This window comes from Colletotrichum fructicola (assembly GCF_000319635.2).
Source record: "Colletotrichum fructicola Nara gc5 chromosome Unknown KSG_Nara_v1_contig04, whole genome shotgun sequence".
Lineage (NCBI taxonomy): Eukaryota > Fungi > Ascomycota > Sordariomycetes > Glomerellales > Glomerellaceae > Colletotrichum > Colletotrichum fructicola.
In genome coordinates this window covers 556,699-581,711 of record NW_027094054.1, presented here as the reverse complement: position 1 = coordinate 581,711, position 25,013 = coordinate 556,699, and the positions used below count along the sequence as shown (strand labels likewise).

General features: G+C 54.7%; 5 protein-coding genes across 5 annotated transcripts; 2 read left to right on the top strand and 3 right to left on the bottom strand.

Moving 5' to 3' along the window:
- Positions 1 to 216: 216 nt before the first annotated feature.
- CGGC5_v006925 (putative phosphoketolase) lies at positions 217 to 2,988 on the top strand (the record flags this gene model as incomplete). Its single annotated transcript, XM_032019813.1, has 8 exons — positions 217 to 379; positions 447 to 521; positions 566 to 803; positions 853 to 1,005; positions 1,052 to 1,361; positions 1,407 to 2,171; positions 2,222 to 2,900; positions 2,954 to 2,988. 8 exons carry the CDS (start codon positions 217 to 219, stop codon positions 2,986 to 2,988), a joined length of 2,418 nt encoding a protein of 805 aa, XP_031883013.1.
- A 981-nt stretch (positions 2,989 to 3,969) lies between these two features.
- On the top strand, positions 3,970 to 4,826 carry ccdc25 (Coiled-coil domain-containing protein 25; the record flags this gene model as incomplete). Its single annotated transcript, XM_066151767.1, has 4 exons — positions 3,970 to 4,042; positions 4,130 to 4,169; positions 4,221 to 4,276; positions 4,327 to 4,826. 4 exons carry the CDS (start codon positions 3,970 to 3,972, stop codon positions 4,824 to 4,826), a joined length of 669 nt encoding a protein of 222 aa, XP_066008747.1.
- A 166-nt stretch (positions 4,827 to 4,992) lies between these two features.
- On the bottom strand, positions 4,993 to 8,700 carry CGGC5_v006923 (uncharacterized protein; the record flags this gene model as incomplete). Its single annotated transcript, XM_032019811.2, has 1 exon — positions 4,993 to 8,220. One exon carries the CDS (start codon positions 8,218 to 8,220, stop codon positions 4,993 to 4,995), a length of 3,228 nt encoding a protein of 1,075 aa, XP_031883065.2.
- A 6,941-nt stretch (positions 8,701 to 15,641) lies between these two features.
- Positions 15,642 to 16,643, bottom strand: CGGC5_v006922 (uncharacterized protein; the record flags this gene model as incomplete). The annotated part of the gene is made up of 2 exons (XM_032019809.1): positions 15,642 to 16,158; positions 16,207 to 16,643. 2 exons carry the CDS (start codon positions 16,641 to 16,643, stop codon positions 15,642 to 15,644), a joined length of 954 nt encoding a protein of 317 aa, XP_031883048.1.
- Positions 16,644 to 18,377: 1,734 nt separating this feature from the next.
- CGGC5_v006921 (uncharacterized protein) lies at positions 18,378 to 21,956 on the bottom strand (the record flags this gene model as incomplete). The annotated part of the gene is made up of 3 exons (XM_032019808.1): positions 18,378 to 20,931; positions 20,987 to 21,688; positions 21,808 to 21,956. 3 exons carry the CDS (start codon positions 21,954 to 21,956, stop codon positions 18,378 to 18,380), a joined length of 3,405 nt encoding a protein of 1,134 aa, XP_031883047.1.
- Between the last annotated feature and the right edge of the window lie 3,057 nt (positions 21,957 to 25,013).

The following is a 25,013-nucleotide window of genomic DNA, read 5'->3' as shown; positions in this document are numbered from 1 at the left end:
TTCACTTGGCACCCACAAAACATTCCCTCCATCAACGTTGCATCCTGTTGCTCCTTCATCCCGGCACTTCACTCCACCGACGACCACATTGACACCCTGCACTGATTGGAACATCAGACGTAAACGCAGTCCACGAGCGAATAAGCAGGGAATCTCCTTGCGTCTAGACATATCCAGAGTCTGACCGTCTGCTCGCAGCGGAGTCCCATCGCCAACATGCCTGGCGAAGTCATCAAGGAACCCAACCCGCCTGCTCTGCCCTCTCATCTCCCCGACAGTGTGCTTGATCTCGCCGTAAAGACCGAAAAGAAGCCTTTGGACGCCAAAGTCGCCAAGTCCCTGCGTGACTTCCAAAATGCAGCCTGCTACATCGCTGCTGGTAAGCCGATCCCACCCTGCCCCTGCAGATCTAGCCATCTTCCCGAACCCCGGCTGACAGCGAACAGCGATGATCTTTCTCCGAGACAACGTGCTCCTGGAGTCTCAACTGAAGCCTGAGCATATCAAACCCCGACTGCTGGGTAAGTCCACCGTGGATTCGGCCGGGCGATAGCTGACGGCACAGGTCACTGGGGCACTTGTCCCGGTCTCATTCTGGTGTGGTCCCACCTCAACCTTCTCATCCGCAACCATGACATGGACATGATCTATGTCATTGGCCCGGGACACGGTGCTCCTGCAGCTCTGGCATCCCTCTGGTTGGAGGGTTCACTGGGGAGATTCTACCCGGACAAGTACAGCCTCACCAAGGAGGGTCTGCACAACCTCATCACCAAGTTCTCGGTGCCTGGTGGCTTCCCCAGGTAAGTTCTGATTCCCATGATAGTTAGTTTCACGCACTAATACGACCAGCCACATCAACTCCGAGACACCAGGTGCCATCCACGAGGGCGGCGAGCTTGGCTACGCCTTAGCTGTCTCCTTTGGTGCGGTGTTTGATAACCCGGATCTTATCGTCACCTGCATTGTGGGCGATGGTGAAGCCGAAAGCGGTCCTACCGCGACGTGAGTTGTACGATGTCTTGTTTGGAGCCTATCTAACCGACCATAGGGCTTGGCATGCCATCAAGTATCTCGACCCCAAGGAGTCTGGTGCCGTTATTCCCATCCTTCACATCAATGGCTTTAAGATCAGTGAGCGGACCATCTTTGGCTGCATGGACGACAAGGAAATTGTCGCCTTGTTCACCGGCTACGGCTATCAAGTCTGCATCGTCGACGATCTTGAAGACATTGACACAGATCTCTCCGGCGCCTTGGAGTGGGCTATTGCCGAGATCAAGAAGATCCAAAAGGCCACACGATCAGGCCAGCCCATCGTCAAGCCCCGGTGGCCCATGATCGCGCTTCGCACTCCCAAGGTAAACCTCACCTAACCTGCGAGGAAACTCGGCTGACCTTTTCAGGGATGGTCTGGGCCGAAAGAAGTTGACGGGGTCATTATTGAGGGCTCTTTCAAGTCTCACCAGGTCCCACTGGCCAAGGCAGGTTCAGACAAGACTCACCTCGAGAAGCTCGATGAATGGCTCTCGCGCTACGACATCGGCAATCTTCTAACCGACGGCAAACCCAACACCAGTATTCTTGAAGCCATTCCCAAGAATGACAGCAAGAAGCTCGGTCAGCTGAAGGCCACATATGACCCGTACATCGGCCTCGAGGTCCCCGATTGGCAACCCCTGGCAGTCGAGCCTGGTGAGCAGACCAGCTGCATGAAGGTGACCGGAAAGCTTCTCGACGAGGTGATGCAGGCCAATCCCAAAGGCTTCCGCATGTTCTCGCCTGACGAGCTTGAGAGCAACAAGCTTGATGCCATTCTCGACCACACCGGCCGCAACTTCCAGTGGGATGAATACTCCCGGGCCCAGGGTGGCCGTGTCATTGAGATCCTCTCAGAGCACTGCTGCCAGGGGTTCATGCAGGGGTACACGCTCACCGGCCGTGTCGGTCTCTTTCCCAGCTACGAGTCTTTCCTGGGTATCGTGCACACGATGATGGTGCAGTACGCCAAGTTCAACAAGGTGGCCAAGCAGGTCAAGTGGCGTGGCGAGCTGGCCTCCATCAATTACATTGAGACAAGCACCTGGGCTCGGCAGGAGCACAATGGCTTCTCCCACCAGAACCCCTCCTTCATCGGCGCGGTCCTCAATCTCAAGGCCGAGGCGGCCAGAGTAGGTCCCCGTTCTACCGTCTCTTTAAAGAACGCCACTAACATCGCCAGGTGTACCTTCCCCCCGACGCAAACTGCTTCCTCAGCACAGTTCACCACTGCCTCCAATCCAAAGACAAGGTCAACCTCGTCATCGGCTCCAAGCAGCCCACCGCAACCTACCTCTCCGCCTCCGCAGCCGCAGAGCACTGCCGCATCGGCGCCAGCACCTGGTCCTTCACCTCCACCGACGGCGGCGCCAACCCAGACGTCGTCATCGTCGGCGTCGGCGTCGAGGTCACCTTCGAGGTCGTAAAGGCCGCCGAGCTCCTCCGCACCCTGGCCCCGGAGCTACGCGTCCGCGTCGTCAACGTCACGGACCTCATGGTCCTCAAGGTGGAGGCTAAGCACCCGCACGCGCTCACGCGCCAGGTCTTCCTGGAGACCTTCACCGAGGACCGGGCCGTGTGCTTTAACTACCACGGGTACCCGACGGAGCTGCAGGGCTTACTGTTCGGACGCCCGGGTTTGCATAGGATGACCGTTGAGGGGTACCGCGAGGAGGGCAGTACGACGACGCCGTTTGATATGATGCTTGTGAACTGCGTGAGTCGGTATGATGTCGCGATCCGGGCGTTGAAGGGTGGGGCGGAGGTGAGTGAGAAGGTGAAGGCGAGGTTGGACGGTGCGATTGGTGAGATTGAGGCGAAGGTGAGGGAGGTGCGGGATTTCATCCAGGAGCATGGGAAAGGTGAGCGCACATCTTGCAAATGCATCAAGAATAATGGCTAACAATGATGGCAGATCCTGACGATATTTACGACGCTCCCAAGTTCTGAGCGAGAGCTACTTAATGGTAATAGATAATAGACGCACAAAGAACGTGAAGAATGACCGGACAGCCAGACAGACAAGCAGAAATATTTAATAGAGAAAAAATGCAAAAAGAAATCGTCGGCCGACAGAGATGCTCGAGATGCCTCGTGGGTGAATCGAACACCCGATCTCCTCATTACTAGTGAGGCGCTATACCACTTAGCCAACAAGGCTTGTTTCCAGTGGCTGAAACTGGGTTTCATGTAGGCGAGCGGTGGGCAGAGCGGGAAATGGTGGCGCTCGATGGCGGGTTCAGGATGAATGAGTGGAATCACGCTGATGAGAAATTTCATCACGACGTTTTTTTGAGGCAGCGACGAACATTTTTGGGTCGTGCTAGTGTTTTCTGTTGGTGGTGACAATCAATCGGGTAGAGTTTGGCTGTGCAGGCCCATGCTGTGCCGCTTGGCAGTGCTCTGTAGTTCTGTAGTCCAGAGGCTGTAACTGCGACCGTGAGTTGACAGTGACGGTAGCGGGTGTTTAGATAAGACAAGTGAGATTAAACCTGGGAAGATAAGAGCTTTGAATGTTTGTTGGATGAAAACACTCAATAATCTTCTCATCATATGTCAAGTTGAGTGAGATATCATCTTTCCAGGCAGCATTCACACCAAACCTCACTGAGCCTTCGTCTCACCGTGCTTCACATGGGCTGAGGCTTCCGCGGTAGTACCTTCTCCCTAACACTTCCCCCACAGCAGCCACCAAGTCTCCCGCCCATTTCCACTTCGACAGATACCGAGAAGGTATCCCTCCGCCCCACCCCCACCTCGAAATTTCCCCGTCGCAGGAAAAAAAAAACCACATCACGACGAACCACCGAGATCCCCGCAGTGACAGACCGAACATCACAACCACCGCCAAGCGCCGCCCGCCGCAAGGAAGCGAAGCCCGTCTCTTGTCTCTCCCCTTCTCCTCCTCCCGTCCGGTCGCGCCCGCCCACGATGGTCTACTACTTCACCTCCACGGTCGTCGACCCCTCCGCCTTCATCTACGTCGGCAAGGACAAGTTTGAGAGTACGCCCGTCCCCCTTTTCGCGGCGTGAACTTAGCCACCCACGACATCGCCGGTTACAAAGACTAATGAGAGTCGCGTGCGTATAGATGAGGAGCTGATCAAGTACGGCTGGGAGGAGGACGTCTGGTAACTCCCCCCTCACCCCCATCTCTCTCATCACTCACTAACCACCACCAGGGTAACCCACACCACACCTCACCCCCCTCCCTCTCACCTTCATCTAACCACCACCAGTTCCACGTCGACAAGCTCTCCTCCGCACACATCTACCTCCGCCTCCCAGACCCCCACCCGTCCACCACCCCCGCCATGACCTGGGACGCCATCCCCGAACCCCTCCTCACCGACCTCGCGCAGCTGACCAAGGCCAACTCCATCGAGGGCAACAAGAAGGACAACATCACCATCATCTACACGCCGTGGTCGAACCTCAAGAAGGACGGCTCCATGGCCGTCGGGCAGGTCTCCTTCAAGGACCCGCGGAAGGTGAAGCGCGTCCTCGTCGCGCAGCGCGAGAACCCCGTCGTCAACCGCCTCAACAAGACCAAGGTCGAGAAGAAGCCCGATCTGGCGCAGGAGCGCGAGGATCGGCTCAAGGAGCTGCGGAAGCGCGACCAGGCGGCGAGTCTGGTTAGGAAGAAGGAGGAGGCGCGGGTGATGCAGGAGAGGAAGGAGAAGAAGTGGCAGAAGGACCATGCGTATGACGATATCTTCTCGGAGGAGAATATGGAGGGCTCGAGTAACCAGAATCGTTCTGAGGATTGGGAGGATGATTTTATGTGAGGACGGCGGGTAGATATTCCCGAATTCAATCAAGCTAGCATGTTTTGTTACCATGGGAGAAACGCGCGATGCAAAGAGTGACTCATCATGTGCTTCATTATGCTATGCTACCCGGCTACTAATCGAAACAAAAGGGGGTATTTCAAAAAACAACGCGCCCCGCAAGTCAGCTACACATGCCGATTCCAACGCGACTTCGACTCCGTCCGATGCCCATAGACTCCATCCGTCTTGAAAGTTCATGACTGTCATCCGAAGCATACTTTTCGCCCTCATGCTGCTCCTTCTCCTTCTCCTGCTGCTGCCCCTTTTGCTTTTTGTTCCCGCCCTTCTTGTCCCCGGGCGCCTTCACCAACACCGGCGCGTCGTCGTCATCGTCCTCAACTTCGTCCAAGTCATCATCATCCCTCGGGTCTAAAAAAGGCGACGAGGAGGGTTCCTCCGTGTCGCCGCCATAATCTTCCTCCTCTTCCTCCCCGTCGTCGCGAAGCTTCACGACGGCTTCGCCACCAGGCAGACCGACCGTCTTCGCCTCGAGCGTCTCGGCGATGTCGAGGAGGAGGACGTCCATGGGACATATGTACGCCACGCGTTTCCGTCCGCTCCACGCCAGCACATGTCCGCACACCCTCCCGTGAGCGCGCTCGACGACCCACGCACCGCTGTCTCCGGGCACTCCCATGGCGAGCTTCTTGCTGCCGCCAGAGAGTTCCGCGGGCGTTGTGGAGGCCGCGCTACTGACTTGGTACGTGTGACTCGGCGTGATGCGACCGGAGATCTTCACGCTCGTCAGGGCGGGCAGGATGAGGCCAGTCTGGAGGCCGCTTGTGCGCGCCATACACTGGACCTCCATGCCGGGGAGTGCCGACGTCGGCGCCACCGTTGTGGGGTGGAGATCGAGGGCCTCGTGGGATGGTCGTTTCCCGGTAAGAAGTGACGACGGCTTCGTTCTAATCCTCGGGATGGTGTTCTCGTCAGGTTGTCGGTCGCCGTTGAATTCGAACAGAGCCCAGTCGATCTCGTGAATGAGCCCGTTTTGCTCCCTGCGTCGGAGACCGCTAGACGCGTAGACCTCCCCGAGCGTGAAGCTGTCCAGGTGGTCCTCGTCTGCCGTCTCCTCGGAGGCGTAGAAATCGTCGTCGACATCGTCTCTAGCTGGCTGCGTAATGACATACCCGTCGCCACAGCCCGGCTCAACCCCTGGGATGTCGCCGGGCTGGTCGAATTCCCCCTCCTCGTCGCTTTCGTCCTCGTCCGAGGCCTCGCTCGTGGCGTCCGTCTCCGAGTACGCTTCCGACTCGGAGTCAGAGAATTCGCACGCAAAGTCCTCACCGCTGCTACTTTCGGACGACTCCCCGTACCAGTCGAATCGAACATCGTCAGAGGGCCGCGCCATGCTTCGATGGGCCGGGTCCTGGTCCTTGGCGTGCTTTGCGATTTCCACCGGATCATCCAGCATGTGGTGCACCGTCATTCCGTAGGGCTTGTCGTCCACAACTACGAGACCGCCCAAGCTGACCGGTGGGAGGTGGCGATCGCCGACCCAAGCACCGATGCTGGCGCCGTTGGTGGGACGGTCCTGAAAGTCAGGATTGGCGGCTTTGACCTCGTCATCATCCTCGTCGTCGTTGGCGGCACTTCGCTTCACTTCGTCCGACTCCTTCCGCGACCTCAGAACTTGTCCTTTAGACACCTTCAAGCCGAATCCGGACTTTCCATCAAAAAGTTGGCCGAGCTTGCGGGTGAGAATAGACTTAACCTTGCTCACCGAAGTGCACACTACCAGAACTGTCGGCTGCGTCTCCTTAGGCGAGCATCCGATGGACTCGAGTGAGATTTCGACCGACTCCTCGCTATGCTTGCGGTAGAAGTGACGCAACGCCTGGTTGACCTGGGGCATCACAATGGTGTTCCACTTCTCGATAGCGTCCGCTGGCAAGGGGATCTGGGGGTACAGTCGGGTCTTGGGCGCCTTGGCAGGCTTGGAGTCGGCCGGCAGCTCTGCAGGCGCCGGTGTCGCGGCCGCCTCCTCGGCATCTCTCTTTGCGAGCTGGCGCTTCTCTTCCTCGGCTGATGGGTACGAGCGCGCGGGGCTTGGGTCGGGAATCGGGGCCTTGACGTCAGATGGGCGGCGCATCTCAGCTGGCGGGGGAACGGTCTTGGTGTCCTTGGATGGGCCGGAGATGCTTTGTCTCGGGGAGCCGGAGATGGGAGAAACAATCTTTTCGCCAAGATCCAAGCTGAGACGGTCGTCGAGAGCGCTGACACTATCGAGGATGCAGCATGCCTCGAGGTAGCGGCTCGCCTTGAACTGCACGATGGAGAGTAGTTCCTCGCCAGTGACCTTTCCTTGGAGTTCCTGGTCAACGGCACCCCAGCAGGTCTGGACGGCCTTCATGTACTGAGTTCCACAGCGAATGGCAAGCTGCTCCAAGACTCTCTCCGGAATTGGTTGAGATGGGTCGGGTACGAGATTCTCAAGCTTCGTCCACAAACCGATAGACAACAAGATCATGGCGAGAGAGTACAGGTCGAGAATGCGGGAGTCGGTCTTGTCATTGATTGGGGATGCGGGAGTAGTCCTGGGGTCGAGAGGATGACGGAAAAGAGGAGCAGACGGCGATGATGGTTCTTGGTCCGGTGGCGCATCGGGGAACAGATCAAAAGACGAGATCATGGGACGGCGTACATCCACCTCGCCAACGCCTGTCGTCAAGTCGGGCGTTGCCGTGTTGCAAAAGGAGACATTCTTGTCAATAAGGCTGCCGTGGGTGATGCCGCGGGCGTGTAAATCGAAAACGGTGTTGGCTAGGTTGTGAGCGAGGCGGAACTTGGCCTCCAATGTGGGCTCAAATCCAGGGCGTGAGAGAAGATCGCCCAGCGTGCAAATGTTGTAAAGGGGTGTCTGTGTGAAGTTTTCGAATGAGACGGCGTTGAAGCTTGGGGGGAAGTGGTAGACGAGTCCAAGTCGTGAGTGCTCCAAGTCCTCAAAGTAACCAAGCAGCCTCGGCAGACCAATCCAGGCGCCGGGTGCTCTCTGGGATTCCTGCTGCAAACCCGATGACAGCTTCTCAAACCGTGACATTGGAGGCATGATTCCCGTGACTGAGTAGATGGAGTCGAAAGCAGCGTACTCCAGGAGCAACGGCGCGAATGGTTGACGGCCAATATGCTGGGCCAGATCTGACCAGGCTTGCTTGGTCATGAAGACGATATCTCTCGGTGGTTGATTCGCTCTGGACTCGGTCATAGGCTCAGCCTGTGAAGAGCGGATATCCTGTAATGTCGAGGGATCAATCTGCTGCGGTGTCTGGATGCGTGTCGACTCGAATTGCTTGTTCTCATCGATGGCGGCCAGGGGTCGTTGGAGCCTTGAGCGAGAGCCTGAAGTCATTACCGCGGAAGCGCGGGTTCTAGAAAGATCGCATAGAGTGTCGATGGACTGAGTGAGTTCTGTGATGGACTCGGCAAAGCGAGCCTTGTCCCAGACTACAAAGGGGGTCTTGAAATCACCCCTTGACTTTTCAGAAGCGCCGCCGGTCTGCTTGTTGTAGGCCTTCCACAAAGCGTCCAGCTCGGCCAAGCTCTCGCCAACAGTGGACATGACGCTGTGGACGATCTCGCTGATGCCAGCCTTTGACAGCGAGGTGTCGATCTCGGAAGACTGGTTCGGATCTGACCATTCCAAGCCCCAGCTCACGAAGCGGTCTTTTTGGATGCGCAGCCTGCGGAAGAGGATCTTGACCTCGGGATCCTCGGCATGCTGGATGGGCTCTTTGACAAAGTCGGAGGACTTTTTTGTGTCGTTATACAGACGGCTGAGGCGCCGCTGCATGGGCTGCTGGAAGCCGCCCTGGAAACCGATGCCCTCCATGATGGCTGTTGAAACGGGATGACGGGCAGCAAAGAGGGATACCCCTCACGTGGGGCGGGGTGAGAGACTTGTGTCGATGAGCAGTGAGTGAGTGAGTGAGGTAGGTGAGAGTCTGCTAGATGAGATGAAAATGCCTCTTCAGTGCCGCCTCGGATATGACATAATCAAATCGATGCCACAATTGATGGTGAGGCTGAAGTGGCCTTGGTGATGATGAGACGTCGAAGTCGGGGATCGGGACGGTGTGAAGAGTCGGATGCGGGTCGGCTGAGTCGCGCGCGGCAGGGTTACTTTTGTTGGTTGGCGACTGAGAGTGTGACTGCAACTGTGACTGAGCTGCTGCTGCTGCGACCGAGGGGTACGTATTTTGCGCGTAAAGTGATTACGCGGCGGGGATGCGATTCGGGTGAGGCTGAGCTGCGACTATTGCAACGACCTAAAATAACCGGCGCGTGTGTAAAGTGATTATTGGAATTATGATATTGAAGCTCTTTTCGTCTCGTCAAGTCCGTCGTAAATAGAAAATGGTCCAAGTCAATGGAGGATGGGAGAGAAGAGAAATGAAGAAGAGGTGGTGGTGGTGTCGAAGTTGAAGTCGCGGGACCCTAGGAGGTGATGAATGACGGGAGCCAACAAGCAAGGCAGGCACCAGGCGTCTCCAGGTCTCCGGGCGCCGTCGCAGCGGGTAGCTAAGAAGGAATCAGATTATTTCGGTGCCTACGAGACGGATGGTCTTTTACCCTTTTCCCACGCGGGCTGAGAGCCGCAGGTTGCAGGTCCAAGATCCAAGAGCCAGGGAGTGACTGACTTGGGTGCTCCAGTAAGGTACACTAGTACACCACTTAAGGAGTACAGGGTAAGGACTAGAGATGGGTCCGCCGCCAGAATGCACCGACAGGGACGAGAAGGAAGACCGGGCGGCCCAAGTGGCAGATTGTGGCTTCGATGGTGTCCGCAGAATGCGAGCGAGCGAGGTGTTGAGCGAGTGTCAATCCGAGTCTTTCGAGGTGCAGTGGTGCAGTGCAGTGCTGAAATGCTGCTGCCTGGAAGACAGACACTAGGAGGCGTGGATGCGCTGCCGCTGTCTGGGAAGGAACGCCTCTTGATTGGACTCGCTTAGCCTCGCCAAATGCTCTGGTTTCGGTCCCGACCCGCATATTTGCTGCCGCTAGCTCCAAAACAAGGTGCTGATTGGCTTGTGGTAATTCTGGAGCCTGGAGGGTGGGTCCCTCGGGTCAACCACTCTGGGATGTTGCCATGTTCGCCCGGGTTGCCCGTGGCCAGTGCTTTCCCTTTGGAGTCTTTGGAGACCTCACTCATCGTGTACAGCGTATTGTTGGCAGGCACTGAGGAGCGTCTCTTGCCTCATTTCTCATCAAAAGTGAACCTGGTCTTGCTGAATTTGTCTTGGTCGTTATCGCCTCCAGCAGGCTCCTTCTTTCCATTATGGATGCAGGGACGGATACCTACTCAGGTAGGCAGGTAGACCCTGTATCCCTCACGTGCCTTGCTTGATGCCTCCTTCTATCCCGGCTAGCCAACAGCCACCGTCTGGGCAGCCAAATCATGAATGCCGCTCAGCTATTCAGATTCCCATCTACACGACGCCATCAATTCAGCTCATGTTTTTCCATTCTCGTGATATACTATGCATCCTCGGGTCTGTCCAATCACCACTCTCTCTTATCTCAGCATCGTCCACCATCATCGTGTCTGATACGAGATCAGCACGCCCATCTTCATGAACCCCCAGATACCCACATTCGCGGTGCCCGACATTGGCTTCCAGCAGTAATCGTCCCTGAGTAAGCTGAGGCTCTCTTTAGCGTCGATACCCTGGCTTGAGACTCCATCCCATTCGGCATGGCGCAACAGCGGACCGTCCACTCGCTTCAAAGTACGGTGCATACATCCATAATCACGGAGACCATGTCCGCGCTGGTCAATGGCATCACTTTCCGCCTCTGTTCCGCCTGTCTGCGGGCCGCCCACACTGGCAACTTCCTCCAGATCTTGGCAGAGATCCCACAATACTCCAAAGTTCCTTTTCCAAAACACCCCCAGCGCAAATCCTCCCCCTACGCCATGATGCAGTAAGCACCATTCGACTCGAATTCCCCAGTCTGGATCCGCTCTTTGCCCTCTATTAATGGCAATCCATCCTTTCAGATCTTTTGCATTTGGGACTTTGGAGTTCCTCTTAAGGCACCACACGTAAAGTCCAAAACAAAAGGCAGCCACAGCTGTGGTCCCCTCGGACTCTGTCGCAGAAAGCTCCAGTTATTGTGGCACTTTGGGCACGACCACATGGCGTCGTGCTCCTAGTAACCACCCCACGCCTAACTTCACTGGCGTCCTTTTTTTTATCTCGGTGCCTAAACACTAAACCTCACAGACTGGAGCCACCCACTTCGTCTCCGACACACCTACACCACCATACCGCGGCTCCCGGCAGCCTTCGTTTCTCCATTCAGGAAAAGAGCCCCATGGACATGACATGCTTCAAAGCATGGTTCAATCTGTCAAAGTGGTTCCCGGTACTTATTTGCACAAGCTCACTTGCCCAGAAACGTCCCTTTCTGTCACCCGGGACAAATGGACGGTGGATAGCGCAATTTTGGTCTCAAGATTGCCAAGTTCTCTTGATAATCGCCCCTGACGATGGAGAGATTTCTGTTGTCCCGCCGTTTGATGTACTCCCTTCAATACTGGGGCGTCGAGCATTGCAGCCAGCTTCTACTAAAGAAAAGAACTTTGGGTGACCTTGACTCTAAATAGAGGCATCTGACGGTGAGCACGTCAGCACTCTGAATCAAATCACCCCCTTTTCCCTCACCATCGTGGCACTTCTCGCAGGAAAGACATCACCCGGGTCTCGCAGTAATTCTGCTGCCTGCTCGGCCTACAGAGACGGTAGCCACCTCTGCGAGTCGTCATGCGAGCAGACAAATCAATCTGCTCCTTTTGGCCCCCCATCAGACGCGATTAATGTCAGAAGTCCAAATCACATCATGCTTTGCAAAAAAGCCACATTTACAATAATTGATCCAATACAATCCCACATGCACCACCTTGAATCACTCCTTAAGCAGCCCGACAGTGCCCTCATACACCACCCTGAATTACTCAACCAGCTACCGGACAATGCGATTCTGCAGCTCCATCATGATGGACCCCAGCTCACGATGATTGACGGCGGATACAAAACATGGTTCGAATTTTGCTTCGCTGACAGTATTGGATCATTGCTCCCCCAAAGCATGCTCCACGGGGAGTTTCCTCCCCGATCCTCCCGCTTCTAATCCCGTCCCAGGAGCCGCTGCCTTCACGGGTTCCAAGCTGACAATCTCGCTGCCTTGGGCGGAATGGCGGTTTCGTCGCGTTCCCCTGATGATCAGGGATGGCAGTGAAAACCGCCTAGAACATACCGTGTGGTAACACCAGAAGCAGAAATACTGCCGCTGAAGGGGTCCAGTCACATCTCTGCTTCGTGACTGCCGTGGGCGCCTTCTTCACAACACCGTATTCGATGCCTGTGTCCCGGGGAAGCCCCCCACAGACTAGGCGGCCGACAAAAAACGGACCTCTTGTATCTACCGGCGCATTAATCACCGAACCCAGCCGAAAAGATACAGGTCGTATCTGCGGATACAGGCCATTGTATTGAGGTTTCGGGCCGATGCCCTCTTGTCCGAATCTGGACTCCACATCTCTGTCTCCTTGCAAGACCGCGTGGCAGGAGTCCGGACAAGCTTCCGTGTAAGGACTTCTACCGGCCTCAAAACGACAAGGTTGTAAAAGGCCTAAGTTGAAGCATGTAAGCATGGGTCAAGATCAGGAAATTTTCCCGTGAAGACTGCCACCGCCTTCTCTTTCTTAGTCAGCTATTGCTAGTGCTGGCGTCGGAAAAAAGGGGGTGCGGAACTTCCGTGACCGTGATCGTGGTCAATGCCGGTGTTATCTGGGCTGGGTGTTCTTAATCAAATTATACTTACTAGGAGAACATGCATCACGAACTCAGATTCTGGGAGCAAAAATTTCATATTATCAGCAAACGACAATCAAGCTGACAAGTTTCCATTTTCAAATTGACAGAGACATGGTAGGGCTCTAACACTTCACCCGTAGATACCACCCCCTGGTAAAGTAAAGCCGGCGCCTGAGCTGGGAACAAACTAGAATACCTTGATGTTATGCTATTTTGATGTGTTTAGACCCTTCTTCCCTTCTAACCTTGGGTTTTTCACATATTTTTATTTAACAGGTTACCGCCTGCGGGCACACCTTCTGGACTGCTGCATGACTCTGACGGGGAAATGTGCGTGTGTATGTGCGTGTATGTATGATTTACGCCGGTGCGTCCCTGTTGCAATAGAACATAGGGCGTCCGGCAGTCGTGTATCTAGGCCTATTGAACACAGGCAGAGGAGAAATGAAAATGCATAAACAGACTGAAAGAAATATGAAGCAAGATATAGAGTGAATACGTGAAACATATGAGAGCCAGAACGTCTTACAGAGAAACTCCCATGGCCAATTATGGGGTATTAGGCGACTATAGCATCTAGCTTGCGAAGCCAGTATTCTAGCTGACTGCGACCCTCCCGCTTGCCCTCTTCTTCAACTCTTAATGTTATGCCCAGTCTTTCGGCGCCTTGAACCTCCTCTTCAAGAAGTGGTCGGTCTCGGATGTCCTGAAGAACCTGCCCCATTCGGTTCATCCAGTATGTTTCAAAGAACGTCGCTAGAGTGCAACCCATCTCGTCGATCTTGCCTTCAAAGTCAACAAGTAAAATCTCCAGGAGCGCAAGTTCATGAGTATCCTCTTCCTGAATTTCTTTCACCTCATCCTCTTCGCAAACCCTGTATACCCACTCGAAATAGGAACCCCTCCTCTGCTCCCAAGAGCAGCAGCAAGTGTGACGGATTGGAAGGGCCATGAAAGTGCACACCCGCAGAAGTATTGATATCTCGTCTCGCGAAAGTGTCCAGTCTGATTCGATATTCTCGCTCAGCTTGAGGATTTGGTCCCTCATTTGGTTCAGTGACGCTTGCGTTATTTGATCAACTGACCAGTCTCCCAGCGCCGTCCTCCACATCACTGCATAAGGGTGGCAGCCGCCTTTCGAACAACCGCAGTTGCATGCATCCAGAGACGCAGACTTGGAAATGTGACTTCCGAGTGACCTGAACAAGCCCGATGGGTGATGGAGAGATGGAAATGGAGTTGAGGAATAGATCCTGGGCCAAAACAACATATGCGCCGTAGTAAACCCGACAGGTCTACCGGGTATTTCGGTCGTCAAGTTTGCGCCATGTCGCACCAGCCATCCCCTGTACTCTAAGGTATTTCGAATATCAGCCAAAGGGACTAAGCCGTGAGAATTTGGAACATCGACTTCCGTGAAGCCTCGAGAATAGAATGCGTCCGCTAACCATCTTCCCTCCCCGAAACCAATGCCACAATGGTCATATATGGATCCGGAGGCGCGTGATTTATTGTCGATCACCTCTGTGCGCAGACTTGGATGTACATATATCCCTTTGTCGTCCAGCGCCTTCAAAACGTCACCTGTGTGCCTGTCAAGGACGTTATTTCCGAGAAGCCCGAAACAGTCAATTTCTGTCGGCTTTAAATGACGCAGTCCTAGTGCCTTCAGCTCTTGTCGCCGGCCCGCGAACTCGTCGATGACCATATCTCGTGCTCTGGCAGATGCTTGATTTAGTGCAAAAACCCATGGTTCCCTTGGGGTTGCCCTCGCCAGACACTCGCTGTCGGTTTGCAAAAGAATACTCACGGCTTCCCCACAGGAACACGTTTCCAAGCACCTGCCATTCCACGGGACGCTGCAGATAGCGCAACTCCAATGCAGAGCGCATTCAAGTGCGGAGGCTAGTGCGCCTTTGTCGTGAGAATGAAGTATCGACTTGCCATATCGACTCAGAACGATCCTTAAACCTTCAGGCCATCCGATGAGATGAAACAAGGATGAAAAGCCGAATGCGTCGACTTCGGACAAGTTCATTGACATTTGTTTGTCCAAAACCTCTAGCAACCTTACCTTGTTACGGAATAGCACAGCTTCTAAAGGATGGCTCCAGTATACTTTGAAATGTTAGCGTTGGTTCTGTGACAATTCTGCGGGGTGGTTCCTCACTTTGGGCTGCAATGATGGAGTTCTTGGTCCACATTTGATGGAATCTAATGGTTCCTAACTGAAGGACGCCGTGCAGCGGATTGCTAGGCCTTCGCAAATATTCAGAAGTAAAGATAACATCGTGAGGCAGGAGAGTGTCGAGTGTTTGGACCATTCGTAGATCACACTCACGCCCAAACCACTCTGTTTGCGCTGTCTGAAATGCATATCTGGATAATTATGAACGCATTAAAAATTCTCAAGCGGATGTGAGCGTGGAACTCACCCATCATCTTGGTTTGGACGGTCCCGTGGGACCCCAACTGCGAGAAGGAATTCGATAAGTTCGTGTCGGTGATTTATCAACCGTCCTCCGTATGGCGAGCATGCCGCATGCAATAATGTGCGGCCATATGTATCTATTTCGAATGGCGAGGAGGTCCTGGACGTAAAAACTGTCTTCAGAGTGTGAATACCTCGCTCGAAAACTTCGGTAATTTCTTCATCGGTGAATACATGTCCTCGCAAGCTGAAGGCGGATAATAAATAGTTCACAATTTGGAACGCGGGGCTGCTCTCACGGATCGGAAAATATGTAAACGAAGAAGATATTCCAAATCCACCGGCCCCGGTAGTGATTGATAGCGAAACGTCGACAGCTGCTGAAACCAGCCATCGAAACGCTCTGGGCGTGATACAAGCAGACCAGCTGTTGGTTCCATGCGTGTTAAAGACAGCGAAAGGGCATCCCATGGCGTGGGCCCTTTTCGTGAGAGCCTCTTTTGCAAAAGAAACGGGCCCAACCTATCGCTTCTGTCGTCGTCGGATACGCTGCGGATTGCAAGTGCAGCGGAACTGTGACCGTATATCCACCTCTCGGCAGACAGGCTCAGTTGTGATGGTTTCCGAAGGGATCAGAGAAGATCCGTCCGTTCGGCTGATCGTTTGTAGGTTGCTCATGTTGTCGCAGATGGCCTTCAGTGCACTCGGCTTCGAAACCATGTTTTTCAGTGTGCCCGTGGCGCTCGAAGACATCAAATCAGCCATCAACGTCTTCAACTCCATCACGTCTTGCTTGGTCGCATAATATGGTAGAGGAGCCAGTGAGGCGTTCTCATCAATCTTTCTCTCGATTGAGAGCATGGTTAGCTCGGATCTTGACACCGTCTGGACAACTTGATCGAAGGAGTTTTTCATTGACGAGAATGCCTCACTGGCATCGCTTGAAATCTTTCTCTCAATTTCGAGCATGGTGACATCGGATCTTGACACCGTCTGGAGAACTTGATCTAAGGAGCTTTTCGTCTCCAGTGATGCTTCACTAAACCGAGTGAGTACTTTGTTATGTTACACATCATAGAATGCTTACAGTTCAAATACTTGAAGGGCTGCTTGGAGGGCCTTAATGACGACGTCGAGCCGAGTGACGAGTCGATCCAAGCGATCCCTACGAAAGGGGTACAGGAGCTTCTTCTTCTGAATCTTCATCATGTTCCCGGCAGATCTGTCGGTGCCAGTCATGTCTTCGATACGAATCTTGCTGATGAATTCATCAAGCAACAGCAACTCGGCTTTAGCTGATGCCATGGATTCCTGGAGCGATGCAGAGCAGATGCCAGGCGCCAGGCGCCGGTTATGAAGCCCTTCGATCTGCGCGACGAGTGTTTCCAGTGATTTCTGATGACGTATGGTGGATTCTATCTCTTCTCTGCGGCATTGCAGGCCGTCGATGTAGACGTTGAGACCTGAACACACCTGCAGTCCCAAAGAGACCACGCCCACGACTGTCCCCAGAACTTCCGCCATTATATGTTTGCGGCCGTTCGCAGGGTCGGTGATTGAGTCCCGTGTAAGAAAAGTGTGAGGAACATGCAAATTTGGGGGAGAAAGAAGGGCTTATCAGAAAAGGTTGAGGATACAATATCCGTCGCGATAGAGGGCTGAATAATCTTGGAACTTGTTTCGACCACTTCATGAGGCCGATTTCCGTATGAGAAACATGCGAGAAAATTGCAACTTGAAGGGACAAAGAAGGGTTATTAGAAAAGGGGCGCGGATGCCAGACGGCGAATATGTACCCGTAAGAGTGCCCACCTTGTTCCAGTCAAGATCAGGCTGACGAGTAGGCTTCGCGAACGTGTTCACCGGGCTCACCCATGGGTAGCACAGCCTACATGCATACACAAAGGCGACTCTTTCCCGTACCATTCGTGTGAACGACGGCTTTCTATTCGCCCACGAACTTACAGAACGCCTTGCCAAGTCGAGAGCCCTCCAAAATAAGGCATTGCGTCGGAGAACGGCAGCGCTGCCGCAAATGCAAGCGTTTGATAATCAGAACAAGTTAATCAACAAAGTTAACGCCGTTATCACCATCTAAGTAAGCATATCTATTTCCCTTTAATCCCTTAATTAAACAGCCTAAATTTCCTGTGTCTGCGCGGCTCTATTTCCTGTGTACTTGATTACTCCTATCGAAGACGATAATAGCAGCAGCGATGACAACTACGAAGATGATGTTGAGGAAGTTTGTTGAGGAAGTTTCGAGCCCACCCAGTAATTAGGGGTTTTCACAGTAGGGGAAAAAGCAGTAAAAGCACCTCGGCCAGTGCCCAGTCCAGTAGCTTCGCAGTATACGTGCCCAAGGGTCCGGAATAACTGCCCACGCCGACCTCGACTCGCCATACCATTGTGGCTGTCAGCCTCGTTGACGATGGCTTCGTTGCCAGCAAGGTCGACAGTCTCGCCCGCGTGACTACGAAGATGATAACAATAATAACGATAACAACTGTGACGATGGAAGCAACAACGACGGCGGTAAGGTAGACTATAGCCACAGAAAACATAGTCGCTCTAGCACAGGAAGAATAGGGAGTCTCAAAAAAGGTGACGAGAATCAGAGAGGTAAATGTGATTGGCCTGCCTGGTTAAAATCGAACTTACTGCTGGGCATATCAGAATCCAAACTTGCGGGAGCACCTGAAGTCCGCACGCGACACCTGGCTGTTACTACTCGAAGCATATCACGAAGCATCTCACATAGCACTCACTTCATCCCAGTCCGAGTGCGAAAACTGAAATATTTTGCTTGACCCATCCTGTACATGTACAGACATAACACATAACCATACAGAAAGCGGAAAAAAACTTGAACAGAACTGGCCAGCCGATCACTGTATTCCCAAAGAGACATGACTATTTCCCAACATAACGCCACCTCGATGCCCCCAGAACTCACCAGCGCTGCCCTGCTTTCCTCCCCTGCTGTAGACACGCTAACAAATAAGGACTCGGTTGCTCATCGACTCGGTATTATCGGGCTGGAAGAAACAATCTTGACGGCTTCTACTGGGACTAGACTGTGAACCTGGCGAGCAGGTGGAAATAGAAATCAAGACTTGTCGGCCCCGATGCTTTGAGGCGCGAGGGTATCTGGTACATAAAAGAGTGTGACGCTGCCGACCGTGAGGACCTGCAGCAAGTACTTCGTGTGCTATTACTCATGCAATCGTGTTTTTCGTAGTGGGGTGAGCTGAGGCTTTACAACTCATCACGGACGTGCTGAACGGTCTCCTTGACGGCATCCGTAACAGCTGAAGCGGCAGAGGAAAGAGTAGCAGAGGCCGCGCTGGCGAAGCTGGCAGCCTGGGCAGCCTGGGTGGCGTACGCAGCTTGCAAGCGCGCGAGAACGCTCTCCGAAAAGGTGCGCTCCTTGCCGACGAGCAACTCAGAGATGAGCTTGTTGACGTCCTCGTATTGCTTAGCAACTGCGGCAGTGGCCTGAGCGGCGTACTCTCCGGCACCGCTGTAGACGTTGTCGTACCAGGCAGTCGGCGTGGGCTTGCCGTAGATCTGGATGCTGACTTGGCTGACGACGGCTTCCCAGGAATCCGTGACGCCCTTTTCAATCGCCTGCGCAGCATCCACGACTTCCTGGATGCCTGCAGAAACAGAGTCACTGACGATGGACGCCGCAGCTCCAAACCCGTCGCTGACAGCTGAGGCCACGGCGATGGCTTCCTTCTGGGCGCCAGATGCAACAGCGTCGGCCGAGCGAGTAGCAACGGATGCGACAGACGAGGCAGTGCCGGCAACATCGGTAGGTGTACCAGTAGGAGTGGCGTGGCTCAGAGCAGACCCGGCCGCGGCCAAGAACTCGGAGTATCGAGCATGCGCAACGCCGAGGCCGGCGTAGTAGTTGTACTTGGCTTGCTCAAGGAGTTTCTCGACAGTGGAGGTGGGGGTCGCGGTAGCAAGGCCGAGCGCAATCTTGGCACTCTCGTACTGTTGCTCAGCCCAAAGGCGTCCCTCGTTCAGACGCTGAGAGGCAAGGGCCTCAACGCTAGCCCAGTCGTACGAAGGAGTGACCTTGGCGGTAGGAGTTCCGTAGATGCCCTTGGACGCGGCCTTGACGGCCTCATCAAAGCGAGAGCTGGCAGATGCCATGGCAGCAGCGTAAACACCAGAGGCCGAGGAAAGGACCTTCTCTTGTGCAGGCTTGGGAGTGCCGTAGATCTTGGCGGATACAGCAGCCTTGGCGGAGGAGTACTGCTCAGAAGCCTGAGAGACGGCGTTGGAGTAGGCCTCCTGAGCCCGAGAAGAGATGCTCTCAGCATCCACATCCTCATCCAGGATGGGGCCCTTGCTTGAAACAGACTGGGCCATGGCACCGAGGAAAGCAGGCTTGACTGATTCGGTCTCGACGGTGACGGGCTTGTCCTCGACAGATTCGGGGATAATCTCCTCCTCGAGCTTCTTTCCCGGAACTGCCTCGTCTTCGTCGCCAGCAGGCGATATACCGGAGCCGTCGACGATGATGGTTTGGTCCTCGCCTGGGAGCACAGTGGAAGCAAGATCGGGGTGAGACTCGGTGCTGGATGAGCTGGAGGCTACGACACTGGATGCCTCACTGGAGACCTCGCTGGCAGCGCTGCTGATGGACTCAGATGCGGCAGATGTGGCACTGCTGATATTCTCGCTGACTTCGCTGGCAGCACTGCTGACGGAGCTGGCCGCACCACCGGAGCCGAGGTCACTGGCGGGGTATTCGTCCTCAATCACACTGGCGGCAGACTCGAGGGGGTCCTCTTCAGGGGCCGACATAGCAGAAGATGCGGCAGCGGCAGCCTCTCCAGCACGGCGCTCTGCTTCCTCGGCAGCAAGACGGGTGGACTCGCTGTCGAAGTTGTCGGACGTGTCTCGAGCGGCGAGCTTCCAGAGACCGACCTGCTTCAGCCTAGCAAGTTCCTGGGCGGCAGACTGAGCGACCGCCATGCCAGAGTCTTCAACCTCATTGGATGCCTCACGAGCTTCCTCGAGGCCAGGGTGAGAGATGATCAGCTTCTTCAAGTCACTCATCCAATCGGCAAAGCGGTCCTTCAACTCGTGAAACTTGGCCCAGTCCTTGTAGGTGATGCCGTCCATCCACGCCCACTTCATTCCAATCTTCTGGAGTGCCAGATCTCTAATGCTGTCGAGAATCTTGAAATGGCTGTCGGCGGCTTCGGTGACAGCGGCCTCGATATCAGCCTCGTAATCGTCCTTCCACGAGCGGATCTTTTGGGCCTTCTCCTTGATAGCAAGCCCGGCCTTTCGCACGGCAACAGCCAGATCGTCTTGGGCTGCTACAGGCGCGTCAATGGACTTGTGAACGATCTTGATAATTTGCTTTTGCAGAGTAGCAACCTCGGCTTTTGCGGCCTCCTGTAGCTCAGTGACAAGTGCCTTGCCCTTGATGTGCGCGTTCTCCTTGATGGCGCGCTGGGAAATCGCCTCAACCTGATCTTCGAGTTCTCTGGCGCCCTCGTCGGCGGCCTTGGCGAACTTGTCCTGCCAGCTGCGGAGGTCCTCCTCAACGGTCTCGCGGGCGGTCTTGCGGATGTCGGACTCGCCCTCAGAAGCGGGGGGTGCAACAACCTGCTGGGCCTTGTCTTCGGCAGCCTTCACGACTTCCTCTGCTACCTGGGATGCATCAGGGATAGGTGTGCTCTCGACCTTGGTGGAGATCTTCTGGCTGGCAACCGAGGATGCCGAGGACGCGGATGACGAGGCGGAGGAGATGGGCTTCGTGAAAGAGGAAGCCTGGGCGGTGGCACTGGTAGTTGGTCAGTATTTCCCGATGCATCTCTCCGTGTGCTTCCGATTCTTACCTCTCAGAGACATTCTCGAGCGACCCCTTGGTCTTGTTCTTATAGCGACCAAGACGCTGTCCGATCCTAGCCAGCTGGGGCTCGACGTTCTCAACGTACAGCACGCGGACCTGGGGCCAAACGGTGGCGTCGAGGAAGAGATAGGTCTTGTTCCACGCCCAGTAGGCAGTGGGGATTGCGGTCTCGATGGTGAACTGGGACGCCACATCGTAACCTTGGGCGGCGTACGGCTCGACGAACTTGTACGAGGGGAGAAGAACATCGTGGTAGGTCTGCAGGGCGTTGGTGCGCGCAATGTCGTAGTACGGCCCTACGGCAGCGGACGCCTTGGCGACATGAGGAGCGATGGTCTGGTCGTACTTATCCTGGGCCTGCTTCTGGTAGACAGCCAGCTGGGGCTGGATGTTCTTGTCCCACTGGGCCTGTCCGTAGGCCTGGGCCTGCAGGACGCGGGGAGCACCATGCTTGGAGATGTAGGCCTTGGCCGGGACGAAGGCGCGCTCGTTCGCGATATTGTAGTAGGGAGTCGCCTTCTCGATGTAGGGAGCGGCGTAGGTCTCGTAGTAGGGCTCGAGGTGGGGAGATACGGCGTGTTTCAGTTGGAAGTAAGGCTTGCAAATCTTCGGCGAGGTCTCATCGCAGGCGTCGAGAGTCGCGGGGCAGCGGAAGAGGATTGAGATGATGGAATACCAAGTCAGGATCCTATCGCATGCAAGAGTCAGTTGAGTATTGAGGCTCTGGCGATGCTCCATCCAGCTGCAGGATCACCATGACGACAGCGGGGACAGATGCACAAACAAATGCACGAGGTGGCTACATACCTAGCAGCAATGCTGAAAGAGCGACCGATAAAGGTCTTGCCCTGCTTTGGAGGAGTTCTCCTCTTGACAACAGCGTGGCCATTCATCTTGCCGTTTATCTTGCCATTCGGAGCTTTAGGAAAGCCGTTGGAGTAGCTGGAAGCCTCCATGGTGGAGGAAGTGTGGTCTGGAAAACCAGGCGGCTCGCACGGGCTCGGGGGCACAGGCGCAGGCGTGACGTGATCCGAATTTGCGACTCGTGCTTTTGCTTTGGGTCTGCAGCTGGGAGGCAGTCAAAGGCACGCGTCTGGGGTGGTGCAGTCCTCAAAGCTGCATGAGAAAACAGGATATTAGCAGATGTTTGGAGGAAGAGGAAAAATTCGAGGTCAAGATGAAGTTGAGGGTGAGGATAAGGTCGAGGCAAGGGGAAGAAAAAAAAAGAAAGGAAAAAAAAGATAAGGCCCGGTTGTGCCGTGACAGGAGCTCTGACGATTTTCAGATGTCCCCCCAGTCCTCAGTCCTTCGCCATGGGCTAGACTCAGAACAAGATGGGAGCTTGCAGTTCGCCTCGGGCTGGGCAGCCAGGAGCTGCGTTTGCTGAAGCTGCAGGGGTTGCCTCTGTCGCTGGACCACGGGCAGAGCCACTCGACTCGGGGAAGGGAACCTGAAGGGTCTGTTTGGGAGGGGTTCTTGGGGTGGCTCTTGGAGTTCAGAGGCTGGATTGTGGAGCTAGGAGCTCATGATCTACCTTCAGAATGGCGATAGTTTTGCTTCAGGACGCCAGGAACGGACGGCGGACGGAGAACGGCAGCGGGGGGCCTGCTGGTGGTGGTTTGTGGAAAGAAAACACGAGAAACTCTCAGTGATCTAGTGATGAAGAGGGAAGAAACACGAAAAGTGCAGACCGTGATGCAGAGAAAGGTGTCTGTAGCTTCCTGTTGTTGCACCTTGTCTTCTTCCTTCCCTCCTTCTGCCTTAGCTCCTGCTGTTGACCTCACTCACCTTCCCCAGGCGCGCCTCCTTCCCATTTTTCTGGGCCAAGTTTCCCGGCTTTTCTGCCTGCTGCGACCTGCCGCCCCCAGCATCACAGCTCCCCAGAGGAACCCACGGACCATTTGGAAGTAGCTGCTTGGTGTAGTGCCAGTACAAAAGGTACATCTTGACAGCTGGCTTACATAAGTGAGACGTTGCGCTTTAGCGCCCTCCTTAGCCTGCTGGGCCGTCTGAGCAGCGCTGAACGACAATGTCTCACCAACGTCATCGGCTTCAAGCTTGTCTGTCCCACCATCCACCATCCACCATCAACCATCTCACCATCCAGCCATGCTTGACCAACCACGCCTCGCCATCGAGATCAGTTATGTCTGTATCACTCTCGGATTGACGCGTGCCCCCGTCCGTCTCTCGCACTCGTCCAGTCCGCTCCTTCGTTCATGATGCATCTCGCCAGCGCTCTCCCGGCCACCGCCCTCACTTCCATGCGCGTTGCCATCCATCCCATGTCGTCGCAATATCTCCGCATCGACCGAGACCGTTCAACCCTGTTGAGGGAGGCACGGACGGGCCTGAATGATTGGCAGAATGGCCAGAAAACGAGCCACAAGCTCCCCGAAACACTCAACCTGCTCGGACGAGGGGTCCAGCCAAGTGGGCCTCGACGACGTCCTAGTGATGCAGCATTGCATCGTTTGGCATGCAAGTGTGGCTCACCAGCAAACCAGCTAGCTAGACCTCGGGGCATGCAGCCGACGCCATGCCTGTGGTCTTCTTGGTCGGCATGAACGTCTGGACCGGCCCATGTGATGACGATACCTATTGCTTTTGTTGATGTTGGCCCCTGGATGTCTGCCGATAGGAGCATGGCCAAAGCATGTTGCTGACGCACTGAGGAGCGACAAGATCGGATTAACAATCTTCAATGCTTCTTGTGCTCGTGCTTGAAACAGGATGGCACGACGGGAGCTGGGCTTGACATGTGCACCGCCTGTCAAATCAGTAGCTAACCGTTGTGGACTCTGTACTCTGACTGCATCTCAATGACAGAGTCAACTTGGCTCTTGATATATTCATTACCATCGTGGACGATGCTTTTTGAAGATCAAGCACATCCGCCATGTGTTGATAGAAGCGGCTGCCAGCTGGGAGGAGCTGCCAGCAAGCTCCTGCAGGCGCCTGCCACCCGGTGGGTAAGCCACGCTAACATGTTTGTAGCTAGGTAACAACAGTAACGGCCCTCAAGCGTTGTTAAGATGATTGAATGTCTCTTAAGCCAGGAGGAATAGCTATTCTAAGAACGATGGCTCAAAGTAAATGGCCTCCTTACATGATGCCGCAAAGAAACTGACCTGAGCGCGACAAGCCTAGATATGACTTGCACTGAATGCAATCCTCAAAAACAGTACGTAGACGTAAGATTCCTGGCGAAAGAGTGGCAATGAAAAAAGTACGATTTGTCCCGATCAATTTTAGAACATCATGAAGACACTCTTTCGAGGCCAGTACATCGAGTTGGACAGACCACTACCACGACGTTGCAACTAGTTGTAAGTATTCGTACATTTCCAGCATGTCTGTCACGTGCTGCTTGCCATGGAGGCGTGGCACCGGAGCGGAGCTTCCATACCTCCGAACCATGAAGTGGGGCCTATCCAATTCCACCATTGTCCCGGACCCCTATTCGGGCCGTGCTGATGGGAGTCGGCACCTCAGTGAATGCGCCCAGCGAGAGGTCCTGTCACAGCTGAGGAAGGCACGAGGTGGACCCGCCAGCAAGGGCCTTTTGCACCGAATGTGAAATCCAACCACAGTGCCACTTGCTGGACCTGGCCCCGAACTTGGACCTGAACCTTCGACCCTCATTGTCTCTAGCGCAAGGGATCTATCTCGGGTGCTTAATTCTATCCGCTGCCACCACTACTTCCACCTACTTGGGTATTCGGGAGAGGCTTCCTTTTTTGAGAGAGGTTTAGCTTGACGATTTCATGATACCCATTCTTCCGTCTTCATTACTTGACGACTGGACGAGCTTATCCTCTCACTACCTAGGGTAGCTCGACATACCGCTACCTGTTCAAATCCATCCCATCGTCCAACGAGTTCCGCTTCAATTCCGTCACCACCGAAAAGCCTTTACGTGTCCACCCCCATTTCCGACTCGATTCGCCGCCCTTGACGATTCACCGGCGTTCGCTCGAGACACACGGTCGGGCCAGAGATACCCATGCGTT